Source organism: Neofelis nebulosa, chromosome 9, assembly GCF_028018385.1.
Source record: "Neofelis nebulosa isolate mNeoNeb1 chromosome 9, mNeoNeb1.pri, whole genome shotgun sequence".
Classification (NCBI taxonomy): Eukaryota; Metazoa; Chordata; class Mammalia; order Carnivora; family Felidae; genus Neofelis; species Neofelis nebulosa.
Genome location: NC_080790.1, coordinates 140,436,725 through 140,458,393, shown reverse-complemented (window position 1 = coordinate 140,458,393; position 21,669 = coordinate 140,436,725). Strand labels below are relative to the sequence as shown.

The following is a 21,669-nucleotide window of genomic DNA, read 5'->3' as shown; positions in this document are numbered from 1 at the left end:
CCCCACACCCACATGAGTATAAGCTCCACCCAGGGCTCTCCTGTGATGGAGGCTGGCTTGGGACCTTTGTAGGGGTTGGTCTTCAGGATTCCTTATTAGAATGTGGGTCACTGTGCAGGGGCGCTGCTCTTCAGGCCTCTTTGCCTGGCACCTGATGGCACGTGATAACCCCACCTCTGCTGCTCGATGACTGTGTGAGCGAGCTGCCTGACCCGGAGACGTGCTCAGGGACTGAGCGAATTGAATCGGTGAGTGGATGAGTGATCAGATGGGTGGACAGATGGAGGGATGGATGTGTGGATGGCTGGAGGGATGGGTGGACGGCCGGGTGGACAGGTGGGTGGGTGGATGGACAGATGGATGTGTGGATGGCTGGAGGGATGGATGGGTGGACGGATGGGTGGGTGGGTGGACAGATGGGTGGGGGGATAGATGGATGGATGGATGGATGGATGGATGGATGGATGGATGGATGAATGTGTGGATGGATGTGTGGATGGCTGGAGGGATGGGTGGACGGATGGGTGGACGGCTGGGTGGATGGGTGGGTGGATGGATGGATGGATGTGTGGATGGAGGGATGTGTGGATGGATGGATGTGTGGATGGACAGCTGGACGGATGAACGTGTCGATGGCTGGAGGGATGGATTGGTGGATGGATGAGTGGGTGGGGGGATGGATGGGTGAGGGGATGGATGGATGGATGGGTGAGGGGATGGATGGATGGATGGATGGATGGATGGATGGATGGATGCGTGGATGGATGTGTGGATGGCTGGAGGGATGGGTGGACTGATGGGTGGATGGCTGGGTGGATGGGTGAGTGGGTGGGTGGGTGGATGGATGGATGTGCGGATGGATGAATGTGTGGATGGACAGCTGGACGGATGAACGTATGGATGGCTGGAGGGATGGATTGGTGGATGGATGGGTGGGTGGGGGGATGGATGGGTGGGGGGATGGATGGATGGATGGGTGAGGGGATGGATGGATGGATGTGTGGATGGATGGATGGATGGATGTGTGGATGGATGGAGGGATGGATGGGTGGGTGGACGGATGAACGTGTGGATGGCTGGAGGGATGGATGGGTGGATGGATGGGTGGGTGGGGGGATGGATGGGTGGGGGGATGGATGGATGGATGGATGGATGGACAGATGTGTGGATGGCTGGAGGGATGGATGGGTGGGTGGGTGGACAGATGAACGGATGAACGTGTGGATGGCTGGAGGGATGGGTGGGTGGACGGATGGGTGGGGGGGGGATGGATGGATGGATGGATGAATGGATGAATGGATGGATGGATGGATGGATGGATGAATGTATGGATGGCTGGAGGGAGGGATGGATGGGTGGGTGGGTGGATGGATGGAGGGAAGGATGTGTGGATGGCTAGAGGGATGGGTGGGTGGGGGGATGGATGGGTGGGGGGATGGATGGATATGTGGATGGATGGATGGATGGATGGATGGAGGGGTGGGTGGGTGGACAGATGGACGGATGAACGTGAGGATGGCTGGAGGGATGGATGGGTGGGTGGGGAGATGGATGGGTGGGGGGATGGATGGGTGGGGGGATGGGTGGATGGATGGATGGATGGATGGATGGATGGATGGATGGATGTGTGTATGGATGAATGTGTGGATGGATGGAGGGATGGATGGGTGGATGGATGGGTGGACAGATGGAGGGATGGATGGATGTGTGGATGGATGGAGATGGCTGGTGGGTGGATGGAGGGATGGATGAATGTGTGAATGGATGGATGGATGGATGGATGGATGGACGGATGTGTGGATGGATGGAGGGATGGATGGGTGGGTGGGTGGACAGATGGACGGATGAATGTGTGGATGGCTGGAGGGATGGATTGGTGGACGGATGGGTGGGTGGGGGGATGGATGGATGGATGGATGGATGGATGGATGGATGGATGTGTGGATGGATGGATGGAGGGATGGATGGGTGGGTGGGTGGACAGATGGACGGATGAACGTGTGGATGGCTGGAGGGATGGATTGGTGGACGGATGGGTGGGTGGGGGGATGGATGGATGGATGGATGGATGGACAGATGGACAGATGAACGTGTGGATGGCTGGAGAGATGGATTGGTGGACGGATGGGTGGGTGGGGGGATGGATGGATGGATGGATGGATGGATGGATGGATGGATGGATGGACAGATGGACGGATGAACGTGTGGATGGCTGGAGGGATGGATTGGTGGACGGATGGGTGGGTGGGGGGATGGATGGATGGATGGATGGATGGATGGATGGATGGATGGATGAATGTATGGATGGCTGGAGGGATGGATGGGTGGGTGGGTGGACAGATGGACGGATGAACGTGTGGATGGCTGGGGGATGGATAGGTGGGTGGGGAGATGGATGGGTGGGGGGATGGATGGATGGATGGACGGACGGACAGACGGATGGATGGATGGACAGACGGATGGATGGATGGATGGATGTGTGGATGGATGGAGGGATGGATGGGTGGGTGGGTGGACGGATGGACGGATGAACATGTAGATGGCTGGAGGGATGGATGGGTGGATGGATGGGTGGGGGGATGGATGGATTGATGGATGGATGAATGGATGGATGGATGGATGGATGGATGGATGGATGGATGGATGGATGAATGTGTGGATGGATGGAGGGATGGATGGGTGGATGGATGGTGGACAGATGGAGGGATAGATGGATGTGTGGATGGATGGAGATGGCTGGTGGGTGGATGGAGGGATGGATGAATGTGTGGATGGATGTGTGGATGGCTGGAGGGATGGGTGGACAGGCAGATGAATAGGTAGAGGAGTGGAGTTAAGAGCACCAACCCCTGGCTGGGGCTGACCCTTGAGTCTCAGCTCGGACTGCTCCATTTCCCGGGTCTTAAACTTTGCCCTGTTTGGCAGTGTGAGGCTCACAGCTCTGCCAGCCCCTTGCCGCCACCCGGCCCACCCCCCAAAGGGCCTGGCAGTTACGTACGTAAGACCCGAACGCCGTGCCGCAGGGCCTGGACCCTGCCAGGCTCGATGGACATGTTGAATGAGCTGTGTTGGTCCCCAACTGCGCACACCTGGCCTTGCTCAGATGCCTGGCTGACCATGATGGTCAGCTTGTTGGCGATGATGGTGTTCAGGACGGAGATGACCACCATGGGGAACACGAAGGACATGAAGGTGTTAACCTGCAGGGACAGAGCAGGACAGCCATCAGGCTGGCGTGCAGGGGACGCTGCCCGCCCTGGTGCCTGTCCCTCCGGCTGGGGGTCTGAGGCCTGGAGTACGGAAGGTGCTTGGTCTTTTGCGTCAGGCTTGTAGACATACCCCCCACTTCCTGCCCGTTTCCCACCCACTCCTGGCTCAGAGAGCGGTCACGGAGTCTTTGCCATCTCAGGGAGCCACTCTGCATGGGGCTCAGCCTGTAGACAGTGTGGTGTGCCCTGGTCGCGGTGAAGGGCTGGGGCTCTCTGTTTCCCGCTCTGGACACAACATGTCATGGGTACATCCCTGAGCATAGCACTGCCCCTCCAGGAAGGCTGAGCCCAGCCTCTGTCACCCTGGATGCAGACAGCTCATGTCTGGACAGAAATGGAACGCCCTTCCCCTGCCCCCCCCACCCTCCCCCCGCCTCCCCACGCATGAAAAGTGCTTCTTACTGGCCCCTCTAACTTCCGTGCCCTTTGCACCTGGGGAAACTGAGCCACAGACAGGGGCTGGACCTGGACAAGCCCGAGTCTGGCCTTGCCGGGACACCAGGCTGAGACGGACATTCGCAGCCACCTCGCAGGGGTGGCCCTGGTGGGCAGCAGGGAACGGGTCCCCCATGGAGCTGGACCTAACGCGGCCACCGCCTCCCAGGGCAGCAGCATAGCAGCCTCGAGCGGTATAAATCCACGCGTGGCTTTTTATTCTTCCCGAGCGCTCCTGTTGTCTGGCGCCCCTTGCTCCCCCACGTGGCCTCGCCCTCAAGATGCCACAGCGGGTCTGTCCGTGGTCGGCTGCTCCGAATGTTCGTTTTGAACTTCACGTTCAAAAAAGCTTTTGGTTGTGCCTGGCTCTGCCGGGCAGCTGCAATCCCTCTGGGGAGTTCCAGGGCGTCTGCGCCCGGGGTTCCCTGGACCCCGGGCTGCACCCCTGCTACCTCCTAACTCGGTTTGCCCGCAGCCCTTGAGAGCAGAGCTAAGGGTCCTCCACGATACGCAGACATGGTGTCTGCACCTCTGTCCTGCTCATGCAAGCAGGGGCCGGGGGGACCAGTGGCCACCAAGAAATGCCAGAGGTTCCCAGATGGGGACGTTGGCAGGTTTGCTCCACGGCCCTCTTGGCGGTCAGGCGTCTGTCCAGAGCGGGGCAGGCTCACACGCCTGCTCTCTTGAGGGCGCTGGCTGAGGCCTCCAGAGGCCCTGCCCACCCACACAATGTTCCAGAACCCACCTGGGAGATGGAGAGGGCCTCCAGGAGGCGGTGGCCGGAGGAGACCTCAGTGCCATCTGAACAAAGCTCTGCTAGACTAGGGTGAACGGGCCCTCGGGAGGGCCTCTCCCACACGCTGGCCCCAGTGCCCATCACTCACTGCCGGCCCGGGGCTCCTGACAGCCCCTCCACCAGGCACCCTTCTCCCCCACGTCCTCAGAGCTCGGGAGGCCCGAGATGGGGCCCCATCCCAACTCCCTTGGTGAGGACGCTGTTGGCGTGCGGCGGGGCGGCTCCGGGAAGGCTTCTGAGGCTCCTGCTGGGCTGCGGGCTGGGCAGGGGTGCAGGAGGACGCTGTGTCTGGGCCCAGGAGACAAACTGATTCCCTGTGAGTCATCGCAGCCCGGTATTATTTAAACAGAACAAACGTATCCAACACAGATTTTAAATGTCAAAACATTTAAGATACCATACCTCGCTGAGCACAGGCAGTAGGGACCGCTGCCTCGGAGGGCAGGTGGGGGCCACGGGCAGGGGCCAGGGCCCTGCCTGGTGGGTTAGGAGGTCTGGTGTGAGGCCCGCTGTGGTTCCCCTTGATCTTGAGGTCTGCAGCGAGGAGAGGGGGCCTCACCCTGCAGGCCCGCCCCGGTCAGAGGCTTGGGCCAGCCCTGACTTCCAGGGGCCGGAATGCCTCTCCTCGGCATCCCCCACCCCTGCAGCCTGGAGGTGGGCATCGATCTGGATTGCGGAGGCACTGGGGGGCACGCCTGGCTCTGGGGGCTTGCCTTCTCTTGTCAAAGCTCACAGCACGGACGGGGGCCCGAGGCGGCCTACCCGCTGACGAGTGAACAGAAGCACCTCTCATAAGCCTGGTGCAGAGTCTCCGGGAACACTGTAAATGTCATCCCAGGAAGGCAAGGAGGCCAGGCGAGGGAAGCCAGGGCCTCCCCAGAGGGGTGGGTGCAGGTGTGGACGCCGTGCCTGGTCTAGGCATTTGTCCCAACAAGACACAAGACTTGGGAACAGACAGGCTGATGCTAAAATGCAAATCGAAATACGTCATCTAAGAATGGCCAGGAAAGCTCTAGAAGGGAAGAGCGATGGGTCAGTACCGGGCAGGGAGGTGGCAGCCTACCACCCACTTACCCAATACTGACCCACGAGAGAGACTTGGTGTGGACACTCTGGCACAGGGGGAAGGGTGGACGTGGAGACCAGTGCAGTGGAGACAGGCCAGAAATGGCGCCCAGTGAGGCAAAGCGTGGTGCTGGGTAAAGAGGGCAGCATGTCAGGGAGAGGGGGCAGGAGGGTGGCCGCCTACAAAGCCAGGGGACTGGACCCTCAGGGCCTGCTGTCTCCGCCCCCTTCCCCGGGCCCCTCCCCTCTGCCTCCCTGCAACTGCCCACCCTCCAGATCCGTCCAGTCGTCCAGTCGGCGCATCCCTAAAGCTCTAGGTGGGCCCTCCCTGGACAAATGCAGGCCGTTTCTGCAGCCCTGCACCATTTACACGTATCTGGTGAGAGCTGACCCCAGGCCTCTTGTTCAGGAGGGACCTGGGGCAGGGGTGGGGGAAGATGCGGGGGGGCGCCGCCCGGCCTCGCTGGAGCTCCCACAGCCGCCGTCTGCAGCCACTGCTCCCAGCCTCTCAGTTTTTCTTCAGCAAAATAAGTATTTCCTTATTCCCCTTAGGACAATCTGAATTGGTTCCCGAAACTTGTACCCCAACTCATGGAGATCCCACACCAAAAAAACAAATCCAGATGGAGCAAAGATTAAAACCTAGAAAGGAGAGCCACAAGACGGTACGAAACTGAGGGAATTTCAAAAATAAAGTTCACGCACTGCTATTAAAAAAAAAAAAGAATGATGGAAAAAAATCAGTTCTCTCAGCCCTCGGAGAAATTCCTGTCCCGCCGCGCCTCCAGACATTCCCGTAACCCCAGCCCCGGCCATCCTGCCTCAGTCTCCCCGTGGACTGTGGCAGCTTCGAGCTGGACCCAAGAGGCCGGCAGGAAGCAGACTGCCCAGCGGGAGCCTCCAGAGGCCCAGGTCCTGGCTTTGTCAGCCCAGCACCTCCCTCCCAGAGCCTGTCCTCCGTCCCTGACGAGGTGGTTGAGCACCCTCCCCCGTGGCCCCGATTGACCGCTGGGCGAGGTCTGGCCACAGCGGCCAGCCTGCTTCGGGGAGGTCAGGTCTTCTGAGCCCCAGGCCACAAGTTGAGCTGCCTCCCCGCCTCCCTCGGTCCCCTGCCTCTGGGCTCTGCAGCCCTGGCCGGAGTTGGAAAGCCCTGAGGCAGGCAGGGCCTCCAGGAAGCAAGGGTTGGGGGTGGGGAGGGGAAAAGGGAGGGAGTGGGGGGTTTGACCTTGGCCTCAGACACCCCTGGTGGTGCGCTGGCTGGCTGGCTGGCTACGGATTTGGGCGGTTCCAGAATGGCCTCTCAGCCTTAGCTTTCTCACTTCTGCAAGGGGGACAGTAAGAGTGCTCAGCTCAGGGCTGAGAGCACGGTCCATACTCAGTGGCGCCCAGGATGTTACTGGGGGACCCGCTTGGGGACGGAGCCAGGACGCTCTGAGGCGCTGTCACCGCCAGTCCTGTCCGAGGACTCGGGGCTGGTGTCTGCCCCCCAGCACTTGTAATCTCGTGAGGGAGGTGGAGCGGAACGTTAAGCAATAAAAAGGAGGTGTGCATCTAGGGACAGAGGTCTCCCTGGGAGGCAGGGCCGGCGCCCAGTCCCGGGGCGGGGGTGCACACGGCAGGCCTGCCAGCCTTTGAGAGGCACCACCGTGGATGCGGGCAGCCCGGCCCGCCTCCAGGCCCTCGGTCAACCAGGGGGTTCTCCACTGAGACCCCTCTCCTTCCCCTTTCAAAGGGCCTAGTCTCACTCCTCCCTTCTTTTGTTCTGCACTGGGGCCCAAGCCTCTCTACTTAATCCCACGTGTTTAGAGAGAGAGATGGCCCCCGGGCTCACACTGCTTCAAGGCTCAACTAGCAGCCTGCGGTGAGTGGAAAGGCACAAAGCAGGGTCAGGTCATTCGCAAAACCCAGAGGTTCGGCTTCTCGCCCAAACTCTCCACTGTAGAGACCGCTGGGGCCTTCTCGGTGCCTGGAAGAGGACCCCCTCCCCAGCAGATGAGCAGCCCCAGCCCGGCCCAGGCTCACAGGGGTGGCCCGTGCCAACTTCCAGGTCAGACTCCAGTGGAAAGAACGTCCCTCAGACCCAGCAAGTGTGGCCCACGACTCTCCACTGGGACAGCCACGGCTGCTGAGGGCGGGGACGGCCAAGGTGGGTCATCCAGAGTCCTGGTGTGCCACCGTCCCTCAGCGCAGCCTCGCTCGAAAAGCAAAAATCCAGGAACACCACCATCTGGGCTGGTTGATAAGTTACGACGCGTCCACACCACGGGGCACCCTGTTGACATCGGGAATGAGGCGGACTGGATGCTCCAGGGTGACAGGTGAAAAAAGCAAGCACAGAGCCGCCAGGTGAAGTAAGGAGACAGCTCCACGCTGGCGTCCCCAGGAGGGAAACCCAGCAGAGGCCGACATGGGCAGGGAGGGCCTGGGGAGCTGGGAGGCTCCTGTCATGTCCTCCTGGATCGAGGGCACAGGGATGGAATAAGGGCACACTTGGTCTGCTTCCCCTGCGTGTGTGTCCCTTGCCCCCTTGGTTACATGAAAATCACACGTGTCACCCCGCCTCCCCAGGACTGGGAAGCGTGAGGGGCCTAAGGGACCAGATCTCAGCGGCTATGTCCCCATTCCAGGGGTGGGCCAAAGGTAAGAAAAGGGGCTTGCAAGGTGACACAGCCCAGGGTTTCCCATCCCTCGTCTGACAAGCACCCCGGCGCTCTAGATGCTGCTGGGACCTGGAGTTCAAATATCTGCCACCCAGCAGGGACACATAGACACGGACCAGTGTCTAGAGAACAAGACAGGGCACCACGGAGCTGCACACCGCTCTGTGGGTCAGTGCTGGCCACAGGCCTGGGCTTTGGTGGGACAGGTGGAGGACCAGGGCAGAGGACACGGCACGTGACCTGGAGGGGCCATGCGAGTCACGGTTAGTGTTTGAAAGGCCAGCACGGGGAGGAGGGCCCCAGGCACTGGGTGCCGCCTGGGGCTTAGCTCGCCTGCTTCCGGCTGCAGGTGTCGGCCTATCCGACACAGCCCATCCCGCCACGACGGCCCTAATAGGCAGACTCTGGCTCAACGTAGAAAGGACATTTTGAGGGCCTCTAACTTCCCCTTTCTCGAAACATAGACTTTAGCTGAGCATGAGCGGGATGCTTTCCATGAGCCAGAGAGCATGCTCGGAGCCCTGCCTGCACTTCACCGAATACGCATGCCAAATCAACAAGGCGGAAGCTGTCAGTATTCACACCTAATCGAAGAAGCCACCCAGACCCAGCTGTGAGCCCGGACCCAGTCTGACTCACAGCTGGAGTGCCCACGTCCCATGTCACGGGACGTCTTACAGGCAGGCAGCAGATGAAAAGAAGATGAGCATCCATTTGTGTGGGCGAGAGCCACACCAGGGTGCGGGACCTCATCCTCACACGGGAAGCTTCGCTGGGCATGTGGCTTGCCCTCAACTGCCCAGAGAGGATGCTGTTTTTGGGTCAGTGCAAATTAAAGAAATTTTTTAAAAATTTTATTTTGGAGACAGAGAGTGAGCAGGGGAGGGGCAGAGAGAGGGAGACCCAGAATCCGAAGCAGGCGCTGGGCTCTGAGCTGTCAGCACGGAGCCCCACGCGGGGCTCGAACTCACAAACTGTGAGATCGTGACCTGAGCCGAAGTCGGACGCTTAACTGACTGAGCCCCCCAGGTGCCCCGAGTGCAAAATTTTGAGAACAACTTCTAGTTCAAAGATCATGACTCCTTGGTGATCTCCCAGAGCTGAACCTCTGCATTTCTCTCCGTTGATCTCCCTTCAGCTCCACTCTGGTCCCCATGCTCCTCTCTGGCTTGAAACTTCTGGAAGAGGCTGGGCAAGTCACTGGGGACTCAGTGAGAGACGATGCTCCAGCCCAGGAGGCTGGGGGTTCAGCGCCACGGACAGTGCCACCAAAGCCGATGGTGCCACTGGGGGCCTGGGGTGGGGAAGACCTGGGGTGGGGGGTCAAGGAGTGGGGGGGGGCAGGGGTGAGGGGCTGGTGTGGGGGAGGTGGGGACCCCAAGCCAGCTAGGAGCAGGGGCCATCAGGAACACTCCACCCGTCTCTAGACCCTTCCTATCTCGATGAGAAGGGGGCGAGCACCGGTAACCTGTGTAGGAGGCACTTCCCCACGGCCCCGCCGGCTGCTCCTGCTGCAGGCAGCCCTGCACTGGGGAGGGAGTCTCCCTCCTGTAGTGCGGGAGCCACAGAGGCCACAGTCTGAGAGTGAACTCGAGAAACAGGAGCCCCTCTGGAGCCACATCCTGTCTGTTCCCGGCGGTACTGCAGGGCTGGCACCAGCTGGGCTGCTGGGAGACCCTCAATCGGATTAGGAAAATCGCTTTCCCAGGACGCCTGCCCCTTCCTGAGGACCGGGGAGGCATCCTCCAGAAGGAGCAGGATGGCCGCTCCCCTAGGTCGCAGGCTGGAGGCGCACCGGGGGCCCGGCCTTGGCTGAGAGTTGGGGGACTCACGAGCCCCCGCGGCAGCTGGGGTGGCGAGCTGCCTCGTGGTTATGCCGGCACCTCTCAAAACCACACGGAAGCCATCCGCACGGTGCGGCAAGCTGTCGGGGGGTGTGGGCCGAGGGCCTCTTTGCTGTGTTGTCAAATATCTGTTGGCTAACAAGCCCGTGAGAATGTTCAAATCAGTGGGACATCTGTTAAGTGGCAACAAACGGGCTTTAAAAATCCTTGACAAGGACCCGTGGCAGAGCCGTGAGCGGGTGTGTGGCAGTCTGACCCTGGGGCACGGCCCCCACTTTTGTGCCCAGCGGAAGGAGGGCAGGAACCTTAGTGGTCACCTAACGCACAGAAACCATGGCCCATGTGGCGTATGCCCGGCTCTTGTCCCTACCCGCCCCTCATGCTGTGATGGTGACCCTTTTCTTGCGGTGACAAAGTCCGTCTTGCAGGATGGCTCCCGGTGTGTAAGAACCGGCTCCTGCCAACCCCACCACGCAGGTTCGAGCCGATCTGACCAGGTTTGCTAAGCCCTTTGTGTGCATTTTCCTAAATGCGGGGAATTAATTCGACTCTGACGGATTACGACCAACTCACGCAGCACAGAGCATTCTGGAGGTTTTGCGTGAGCCTTTGACAGAGTTCGAGGCGTCGGGGCTCTGCTCCATGCCAGGAAAACCTGGGGACCCGGTCTTGATCAAGACCCCAGGGTGAGGGGGGGGCACACACGGATGTGGGGGTGGGTTTCCAGGGAGTTCAGCAGATCCCTTGGCTGTGCCTGGGGGAGGGGTTCGGAGAGGCGAGGAGCTCACACACCGAGGGGCCGAGAGTGCGAGCAGGAGCACCGACTGTCGGTCGGCAACGCGGTCAGGAGAGCGGTGCAGGACCAGGGCTCGGCCTGGGGGCTGTCCCCACCTCGGTGCCGTCGCCTGCCCTGTTCCCCGTGTTCCCGGCATCACAGGCAGATGGACGTGTGGCCCCACAATTGTGTTTCCTTGCCACGTAATTGTGTGCGCAGTTTAGCAAATATCCTGTTCCTTCCCAATTTCGAATTACTGTCCCCTTGGCCACTGTGCTCCGGAGGACATCTGCTCTGTACTCATCATCTCCGCTCCTCCCAATAGAATTAGTGCCCTTTCCCTGCTTTAGGTGAATCTGATTATGGTGGACCCAGAGCCGAGTGGCCGGTGTGAAGGAGGAGGGCCGGGGGCGGCCACTCACACCCCAAGCCCAACTCGGCCCGAATGTGGCTCTGGTTTCTTCCCACGCTGACCAGCTCCTGGGCCCGGACGGGAGTCTGTGCCCTGGCTTAAGTCCCAGCGGTGACACCACACGCTCCCTCGGCCAGGCTTCCTCCGGGGCTCCTGTCCCCGGACGGCTGTGACCTCAGAAACGGTGGTGGGGTCCTCTGCCCCTGCTCCCGCCCAGGGCCACCCAGCGAGGGCCCTGGCTGTAGCTCTCAGCAAAGCGGGAAGGCCAGCCGGCGTGCCGCCCAGTTACCCCAGAGCGGGCAGCCGAGAACTTCTTCCTTCCATCCCGAGGACACGGCGCGTGACGAGTGGGGCCCCACTCTGCTTTTCTCCTCTCCAGCCGCAGACTCTGCCACAGCAGATAGCCCTGGCCAGTGGACTCGAGACTCGCGGTTCTCCGTGCATGGGTGTGCGAGAGAGGGTCGCGGTGGGGGCGAAGGGCCGATACTTCCTGTTTCTAGATACTGGAGCGCAGAGCAAGGCGGGCCCGGATTGGGGTCTCGCCAGACAACTTGAGTGTGTCCGTTCCCAGGCTGGGCCTGTCTCCTGCCTATAAAGAGGGAGGTGGGCCAGTCCATCTTGAAGACCCCGGTCCTCGGGAATGAGGGCGGCCCGGGCCGGGCACTGCTCGAGGACCACACAACATACCCCTGGTCTCCGGCTCCTGTTCTCGGGAAGATGGCAGCTTGCTGGAGGGACTCCACTGCCCGCGGCCGTGGACGCCTGGCACTGTTGGTGTTCCGAGCCCACGAGGGCAGAGGGCCGACTGGCTGTAGGGAAGCCTCGCTGTCCGGCAACCCCGACTTGCCTCCTTGTCCATGACTTCCCCAGTGTTCCACTCGTGGACCATCAGCTTTTCTTTTCTCTTGCAGGAGCTCAGTGGCAGCTGGGGCAGCTTAAGGGGACTGGGCTGTGTGACTCAGGCCTCCCCATGATTCGGGCTGTCACCCGGACATGGGCCCCAGGCAGCGGCTTCTTCCCAGTTCGGGAACCGCAGGCTTGAGCAGGGACATGTCCTGCCCTGGCGCCTCCTCTTGGAATATTCTGGCACCTCCTGGCTGTGCCCTCCCTTCTGTCTACCCACGCCCTCCTGGGTTCACCAGCCCGTCGTCCTGTCCTCTGAATGCACCGGCACCTGGGCTCACCATCTGACCTTCAGAAGCATTTATTGAGCATCTGATGTACGCGGGGTGCTCTGCACAGACTGAGGTGAATGCGGAGGACAGGTAAACACACACGACTCACGGTGGGCACGAGACACAGGCTGGTGGGGGGACAAGATGGGTAGGGCCTGGGAGCCAGGGGGGGCCCAGGCCCGGAGAGATGCCACGGTGGTCTGTGTTAGGGCGGTGCTCACGGGGATGGACACGGTGGGCCACCGAGGGAGGACCCAGCAATGTCAGGCAGGAGGAGTCAGGGAGAAGCCAAGGGGGGCCCCATGAGACTCAGCCTCTCTGGTGGACCCGGGGGCTGCACCTCAGAGGCGTGCCTCCTGCTTTAACACCCCCCCCCCCCCGACGTGGACATCTTGGCCGCTAATGTCCCCCCCCACACACACACCGGTTAGAGGGTCCCCCTAGCTTTTTCCTCCAACAACCTGAGTCTCCTTCTCGTGCAAATGTCTCAGCAGAGATGCTTTCCCGTCATCATCAGCCCGTCTGGGAAGATGCCTTTCCTCGGGAGCCGGGGCATCCTCTCCCCCGCCTACGGCGACCCCCTGAGGCGCATGCCAGGCATTCGTGACACGCGACTGGCTCTGCTTCAGTAGGATCAGAGGAAGCCGCAGTTTGGGGCTCTGGGGCTGCCCTCCCGGCCGGGCCCGGGCAGGCGGAGATGTGGGCAGAGGCAGGCAGAGGGCGAGAACCGTCCGTCTGCCCCTGGGAGCACGCGGGACGCCCCGACAGGCTGGGGCACCACAGGCCGGCGGGCCCGGTGCTGCTGACCCAGGTGAAGAGTGCAGCCTCGGGGGGTCCGGCTCCTTCAGGGCCGTCATCCGCTGCCCTATCCACCCCGGCCCCTCCACGCCCAGCTGGGTTTTCCCCCCGACGGCTTTGCAACGGCCACTCAGAGGCACTCGGAGGCCTCGCTCTCCTGGCGTGGATGCTTCCCGCTCCCGGTGGGCAAAGCGGCACCGGAAGGCGCTGACGTGGCCACCGTGCGGCAGTCAGCGCGTGAGGTCTCCGCTTCCCGCAGTCAGTCTGCTGTCATTCCGGTGAGCTCGGCCGCAACGAGACAAAGCCTCACCAACACAGAGGCTGCGAGGCGAAATCCCCAGCCCAGCTGGGGGCGGAGTGGACACAGAGCCTTCCTACAGCTGGGTAAACAACTTTGAGGCCGCCTCTGGGCTGGGAGACGTCCGACCGATGGGCTGCTGTCCCTCGAGTCCCACGCCTGGTTCTGGCTCTCTGCACCTGCTCTGTCCCCCAACCGGCTGCCCCACACCCCCCTCAGTGGCCTGCACCTTCGCGATCCCCAGGACCTCCCGGAGGCCTGAGAGCCCGCCTTCCTAATCGTCGCGGGCAGCCTTGGCACCGAGGTGTCACCTTGGGGCCGAGCCCTCCCCTAGACACCCTAGGCCAAGAGGCAACTGTCACGGGTCCCTCCGCTAACAGGACTGCGCCACGGACTCTCAGCTCCCTGCCCGTGGAGGAGGGTCCTCAAAGACTGCTGATGGCTTCCCGCGCCCCTGGACGCGCTCGCCTTTCACCATGTGGCTGGCCGCTGCTCCCACAAAGACGTGGGGCCTGCGGCCCAGCCCTTGCCTGTCCTGGCTCTGACCTGTGACACGCAGCGCAGTCCTGCCTTCCAAGCCGGGCCTCGTGCTTTCTGCTCCCAGAACGTGGCTGCCACGTGAGAAAACCCCGACTTGCCTCCTGGACAGCAAGGCCTAGGCAAGAGCCAGCACCAACCTGCAGACGGGCGAATGAGGCCGTCTCAGACTCATCCAGGCCTGTGGGGCCACCAGATGACGGAAGCCACATGAGTGGCCCCAGCTGAGACCAGCTGAGCCAGCCCAAGTCCCATCCAAAGAATCACAAGCAATGTTACTGTTTGAGGCAACAAGTTTTGGACTGTTTTATTGTGCAACAGAGGCCAGCTGACAGCGGGGAGAGAGAGTCAGAGAGAGGGAGGGATACAGAGAGACAGGCAGGGAGAGAGAGAGTCAGAGAGAGGGAGAGAGAGAGAGAGAGAGAAGGAGGGAGGGAGAGAGAGAGAGGCAGAGAGAGAGTAAGAGAGAGGAAGAGAGAGATAATCAGAGAGAGAGAGAGTGAGAGTCAGAGAGAGGGAGAAAGAGAGAGGGAGAGAGAGAGAGAGGAAGAGAGAGAGAGAGGGAGGGAGAGAGGAAGAGAGAGGGAGAGAGAGGAAGGGAGAGAGAGAGAGAGGAAGAGAGAGGGAGAGAGAGGGAGGGAGAGAGGAAGAGAGAGGGAGAGAGAGGAAGGGAGAGAGAGAGAGAGGAAGAGAGAGGGAGAGAGAGGGAGGGAGAGAGAGTCAGAGAGAGGAAGAGAGAGAACCTTAAGCAGGCTCCACGCTCAGTGTAGAGGCTGATGTGGGGCTCGATCTCACAACCATGAGATCATGACTCGAGCCAAAATCAAGAGTTGGACACTTCGCCGACGGAGCCTGCCAGGCGCCCCAGGGTTTTTAAATTTCTCTGCCCCCACCCCACCCCACGACACTTTCCCTTTGAAGAGAAACACCCCTCGCGTAAGTAACATGCAACCCACCCCGGGCGCTGACAGGAAGTTCAAGAAGGCAGGGGGGTCGTGGCGCAGCTGACGGGGCTGTCCCACCCCAGAAACTGGGGGCTGGTCTTATAAAGACAGCTGAGGTGGCACCTGCCGTGTGCAGAGTCGGGGTCAGGGGTGTGAGGAGGGCGGAGGACAGTTTTCTTTCATTTGTGTTTCCTGCAAAGAGGCTCATCAGTGTCACCTACGGGTCCCACTTCTTGGAAAAGGAGCAGCGTGTAACGAAGCCTTGCAGGAGGAGAGCCGGCTCCTGGCTGGTGGGTGAAACTCAAGTGTGCAAACGGGTGTGGGCCCTGGGCAGCTGAGCCCGGGGTGGGACGGGTGGGCCTGGGTCCTTCGAGGGCTCTGCGGTGTGATGATGTCGACGTGGGATCCTCCCTCGATCCCCACTATCAGCAAACGCCGGGTCGTGCTTCGTGCGGCTTACGGTCACGTGCATTTGTGTGCCTGTCTGCGCACGGGTATAGGAGCGTTTCTGTGTGTGTGCACGTGCTGTGAATGTGTTTCCGGGTGCGTGTGCATGTGTGCACGCGTGTTTCTGGGCGTGAGTGTGGGTGCACTTGGCTTCCCCGTGTGCCCCTCTTTTGCTATCGGCTGGCACAGAACCCGGGAAGTCACTTTGACAAGGAAATGCCTCATGACGGTGAGGGGCTTGGGGACCTCAGCCTCCCGCCTTCGTCCCGTTGCCCCCAGATTCTGAGCAGACCCCCTGCCCCCTGAACCGGAGGGGACACGTTTCAGGACAGGGTGTCCGCTCAGCTAACACGTGGGCCCTCACGTTCACGCTTCTGCAGACGGCGACTGCAGCTCTGGGCAGTGCGCGGCCCTGGCAACTGGGCTCAGCGGCGAGGACGGTGCCGGAACACGGGCTCCGACTCTGGTGGGCAGACCAGACCCCCAGGAAACGGGGATCGGTTGGAACCCCAGTTCTCGGGGGGACCCCTTGGCCACTTGCCCTCCTGGGGGGGCTGCCCTCCTCCCCTCACGGCCTCACCGGGACGGAGGGAACCAGCAAACCCCACGGCCGGGCTCCGCCCCCTTCCTCCCACACCTCTGATGCCAGCCCCGGGCGCGCCTGCCTCACGCTGCCCAGAGGACGGAGATTCCACCACAGACTGAAGGGCGTGTCCCCCCAAATTCATATGCAGGATTCTGGCTCCCAAGGATATGGTGTTAGGGGGTGAGGCCTTTGGGGTGATGAGGTCGCCCTGATAACAGAGACTCCAGAGAGCTCCCGCCCCCCCTTCCTCCGTGTGAAGACACCGCTCCCGTCGTGACCCGGGACTCGGGCTCTCGTCGGATGTGGGATCTGCCGGTGCCCTCGGCTCGGACCTGCGGCCCCCACAGTTGAGAGGCACACGTGGCCGCTATTTGGAAGCCCCCAGTCCCCGTCCGAGCGGCCAGAGCGGACGAGACAGCTCTCAACGGTTGTGAATCTTCCAGAAGCAATGGGGCAGGTCTCTGGGCCCGAGGCCTGGGCCACACCTGGGCCCGGGGGGCCACTGGCCTCAGTGCAGGGTGGGGCCACCCCCTGGGCGCCACCCCTCCACCCGCGAAAGGAATTTCATCTTCTTCCTGGTAAGGTGCTCGTCACAGACACAGAATCGGCTCGCTTGTGACACCTGGAGTGTTTCTAGTAGGATCTGGGTCTTTGTCGGGGAGGGGGGCTCTGGCTGGACCACTAGCAGCCTCTGCGGAAAGCAAACGAGGCATTCCGTCTGTCCCTGCGAGGGTGCCCACCTCTCCCGCCGCCACGCTTATGGCGATTTGCGTAACTGAAGGGGGCTGGCCAGGGTGCAGGGCTGTCCGGAGCTCCGGGAGGGGACAGGCCGACCTCTCTGGCACAGACAGAGGCCAGGTGTCCCTGAGCACCAGGTAAGCATGCGGCGGGCTGGAGGGACAGCTTACCTTCCGTTTGGCCGGCGCATGGCCATTTATGATGGGACACGTGTTTGTGCTGTCCCCACCAGTCGGCTGCGTGGGGACACAGCCTGGCGCTCCAGCCACCGAAGCACTTCCAGGGTGAACGGCAGGCAGAAGGCACTGTCTCAGTGCCCTCGGGCTCCTGTGACCACAGCCATGGCCCGAGTGGCCGACAGACAGCAGAAATCTGTTTCTCGCAGCCCTGGAGGCGGGGGTCCGGGACTGAGGGCGCTGGTGTGGAAAAGGGGCGAGGGGGGTCTCTGGCCTCTTCGTACAGAGGCGCTGACCCCGTCCTGGGGGCCCCACCTTCTGACACCATCCCCCAGGGGTCAGAGCTTCAACATATGAATTTGGGGGCGAGGGACAAAAACATTCAGTCCACGACAGCTGGCAAAGGGAGGGCCGAGCTAACCCGAAGTGGGGGCGCCCTGACCTGGGGCAGCGTGGACGGGCTCTGGAGAGGCACATGGGACAAGCTGGGTGTGCACAGACAGGCAGCCCCACCGGAGAACACCAGCCCCTGGGACTTAAAGATTCCCAGCAGCTACAGTAGGAGCCGAAACGGGTGAAAGTAACTTCAGTAAAATAACTTACAACTCAGCACGTCTAAAATACTATCGTTTCAGCACGTAGCCGGCATAAAAATATCCGGAAAATATCGACTTCTTCCCTGCACACCAGCTGTCGGGATCGCGGGTGTGCGTTTCACCCTCTGGAGGCTCCTCGTGACCCACACCAGCCAGCGTGCTGGACGGGGCAGCTCTGGGTCCTTACGAGAAGCCCTGAAGGCGGCGTCCACCCCCACCCCACGAGGTGGCACCAGCCACTGCCCTCCCCTGGCCCCGTCTCCGGTCAGAGGAGGAGGAGATAGAGTGCAGCCCCCCCAACGACCCCCAGATCACCCCCAAACAGGACGAGTCAGAATCCGCACAAGGTCACTTAAAACGACGCGTGAAAAAGTTGCGCTAAGAATGGAAGCCGTCCCGGGGCGCCTGGGTGGCTCAGTCGGTTGAGCGGCCGACTTCGGCTCGGGTCACGATCTCGCGGTCCGTGAGTTCGAGCCCCGCATCGGGCCCCTGGGCTGACAGCTCAGAGCCCGGAGCCTGTTTCAGATTCTGTGTCTCCCTCTCTCTGACCCTCCCCCATTCATGCTCTGTCTCTCTCTGTCTCAAAAATAAATAAACGTTAAAAAAAAAAAAATTAAAATAAAAAGAATGGAAGCCATCCCATAAGAACAAAGGGGCAGGAAACCCGCTTGTAAGACAGAAGGCACGTCGGGGGTCTCTGGACGGCCCGTGTTTGCAGCCACGCCTTCTGGAATCCGCGCCCGACTTCTCTGTGTCCCCCACGAATCACCAGCTGCACCAGATGCTGAGGGCGCCAGAGGTCTCATGGGCGGGGGGCCCACAGGGCGCGAGCCAGGGAAGGTACCCTCCTTTCTTACTCCAAGTAGTTGAGCCCCGAGGGCAGGATGCTGGGGTGGGGACGGGGAGCACCAGGGGTCAGCGGCACAGACCTGACCTGGGACAGACCTGTTCCGGGGCCATCCTGGCTGTGTGTCTGACCAGATGGCTTCCCCATCCGCAGCCTGAGTCTCCTGATCCGTAAATGGGGACAGTCCTAGGAGCCCCCAGCCCAGAAGGTGGCCCAGAGTCAGCTCTTATTAAAAAATGCTTATTTATTTTTGAGGGAGAGCAAGCACGAGTGGGGGAGGGGCAGAGAGAGGGGGCCAGAGGATCCCAAGCAGGCTCCGAGCTGTCAGCACAGAGCCCGACCCGGGGCTCAAACCCACAAACCGCGAGGTGATGACCTGAGCCAAAGTCGGACGCTCCACCGACTGAGCCACCTGGGGACCCCCAGAGTTATCTCTTTTTTTTTTTTTTTTTTTTTTTAAATTTTTTTTTTTTTTCAACATTTTTTATTTATTTTTGGGACAGAGAGAGACAGAGCATGAACGGGGGAGGGCAGAGAGAGAGGGAGACACAGAATCAGAAACAGGCTCCAGGCTCTGAGCCATCAGCCCAGAGCCCGACGCGGGGCTCGAACTCACGGAACGCGAGATCGTGACCTGGCTGAAGTCGGACGCTTAACCGACTGCGCCACCCAGGCGCCCCTCCCAGAGTTATCTCTTAAAACTGTAATTAGTGGTGTGAACCATCACTTACGGGGCTGTCTGCCCCAGGGCTTCGCTGAGATAACACGCGAATGACACATTTATCACAGTAACGCCTGCTCACCCAGCTCAGAACTTCCCCAAGTAGAGAGTGGCCGTCCCAGGGCAGTGTCCCCCCTCCCCGAAGCTGCCCACCCGTGTCCTCGGGGAGGTGGCCCCTTAGCTTCCCAATCTGGGACACCGGAACGGACCGGGGACGGGGTCCACACCCCGGGAGGCCGCCGTCCCCGCAGACGGGGGTGGGGGTACGAGCGTCAGCCAACGCCTCCCTCGGAAACCAGCTGCTCCCCTCCCCCACCCAGCGCCAACGACGACGTCCCCCCAGAGCCGTGACTCTGAAGGAGCCTCCGGCCGCCTAAGGCCGAGGCCGCTTCCCCATTATGCCTGGTGATCAAGATTCATTTTCTCTGACACATCTTCTCCCCGGAAGATATTCACACGCTGTTTATGACATTTAAATTGCTTGGAATTTGCAAGTCCCATGCTGGCGTGAATATTCATGGCTGTGTGTTACCCAAGCTCGTTCTCTCTTCCGTGGCTCCCAGGACGCAGCTGCCTGGGGGGCCACGCCTCTGCAGTGAAGTGACAAGTCCTACTAATGCCTGTGGTGGCTTCTCGCCAGAGAACGTTCTGGAACCTGAAAGCCACCAGAGGTCCCTTTCACCAAGCCGTCAGGGCTGTGGGCCACCCCCCCCCCGTGACCCCACCAGGCCAGACACAGAGCCAAGCAAGGGTAGGAGGGCTGGAGGGAGTGCAGGAGCTGGGTGCTCAGGCCTCCTGTTTGACCTACTTTTCTTAAACCAGAGGGGGCTGTGAGGGGCTCTGGTACAGACGCTGACCTTGGCTGTGGCCGGGCCCCCCAGGACATGCCGGCCGCCCCCCTCCCGTCCTCCACCAAACACGGAGCTGACAGCATCGGGGATGCGCTCCCAGTGGCCACGGGCACTGACAAAGGGCCACGGTGCTGTCTCTGAGCCTCGACGGCCGGAGGCAGCCAGGGGTCCATGCCTTTGAGAAACACCTGACCTGCGGAGGCTGCATGACCCGGCCGCCACGTGGCTGACCGGCACGACGACGGCCCGGCCCGGCCCGGCCTGCTTGGAAGTAAAACAGCCATGTGTAGCCTCCATGCAAAACGGCTGGCAGGTCGTCCGAAACCAAAACAAGAAAGAATTGCCATACGGCCCAGGAATTCCACTCTGGGTCCATCCCCTAAAGAGCTGAAAACAGGGTCAGAGAGATCCTTGCACATCCGCGTTCACAACAGCGACAGGTGGAAGTCGCCCAAGTGCCCACGCACGGGTGAACACGACGTGGTCCACGCACACAGCAGAATGATTCAGCCTCACGAGGAAGGGGATTCTGACACCCGCCAGCACGTGGGTGAACCCTGAGGACGTCACGCGGAGTGAAATAAGCCAGTCGCGAAAAGGCAGAACTCGGGTGCTATTTATAGGAGGTCCCTGGAGGAGCCAAACTCACAGACACAGCGAGTGAGGGGCGCTGGGGGAGGCCGAGGGGGACAGTGTCAGTTTTGCAAAGCGGAAAGGGTCCTGGTGGTGACGGCCGCACAGGCGAGTGGACGTGCTTGGTACTGGGGACCTGTACTCTTAGAAATGCCTAACATGGTGGGTTTTACGGGAACTTAACCACAAACGTCGGAAGGAAACGCCAAAATGTGCAAAGAACTCAACAAGAAAACAAACGCCTCAGAAAACGGACCTGCGCAGACGACGGACCCGTCATCAGAGAAGATCCACAGACGACAAGAGGAGCCTGTGGCAGGGGCTCGGCGCCAGGTGCGGAGGGGTTCCCAGGGGAGGCAAGGAGACGATCCGCACGGCTGAGTAGAAAGGGACCAGGCTGCGGGACGGCAGGTGCACACGCGGTTGGCGGCTGGCAGGAACGCGGCAGGTTTCGTGGCTCTGGAAGGCGGCGTGGTGGCTTCTTACAAAACGAGCCAGACTCCTACCGTACGACCCAGCAACACCCCTCTATTCGCCCAAAGGAGCTGAAAGCTTCCGTCCCCACAAAAACCCACACACGGATGCTTACGGCAGCTCTGTCCGTAATCGCCAAGACTCGAAGCCGCCAAGATGCCCTCGGTGGGTGGGGACCACCCAGACAGCAGCAGATCATTCAGGGCTAAAAAGAAATGAGCTCCCAGGCCCTGGAGGCACACGGAGGAAGCTTAACCACGAATCCCCGAGTGACAGAAGCCACTCTGAGAAGGCTCCACACCGTGTGACTCCAACTCTATGACATTCTGGAAAAGGCACAACCGTGGACCCGGGGACAAAGTGAGTTGGCTTCCGGGTGGAACTCCATCACACCCTTCCGATGTCTGGAAACAGTTACTGGGTCCCCTAGTTCCCACTGCCGTCCCAGGTGCCCCCGCCCACGTGGTCACCTTCCTCGGGACACATCCAGTTTCATTTAAAACGGGCACAACGTCAGAGCATCAAAAGCTAAGCCAGGAGCTGCCAGGTGCCTCTGTGCGAACAGGTGAGCCCGCCCAGCCCCGACCAGACA

General features: G+C 61.0%; 1 protein-coding gene across 1 annotated transcript in view; it reads right to left on the bottom strand.

Annotated features, from left to right (window-relative positions):
* NTSR1 (neurotensin receptor 1) overlaps positions 1-21,669 on the bottom strand; it is a 47,643-nt gene that overhangs the window by 3,808 nt on the left and 22,166 nt on the right. The window contains exon 2 of the mRNA XM_058686174.1: positions 2,999-3,200. Within this exon, the coding sequence (XP_058542157.1) occupies positions 2,999-3,200 (202 nt within the window). The remainder of the gene's footprint in view (positions 1-2,998; positions 3,201-21,669) is intronic.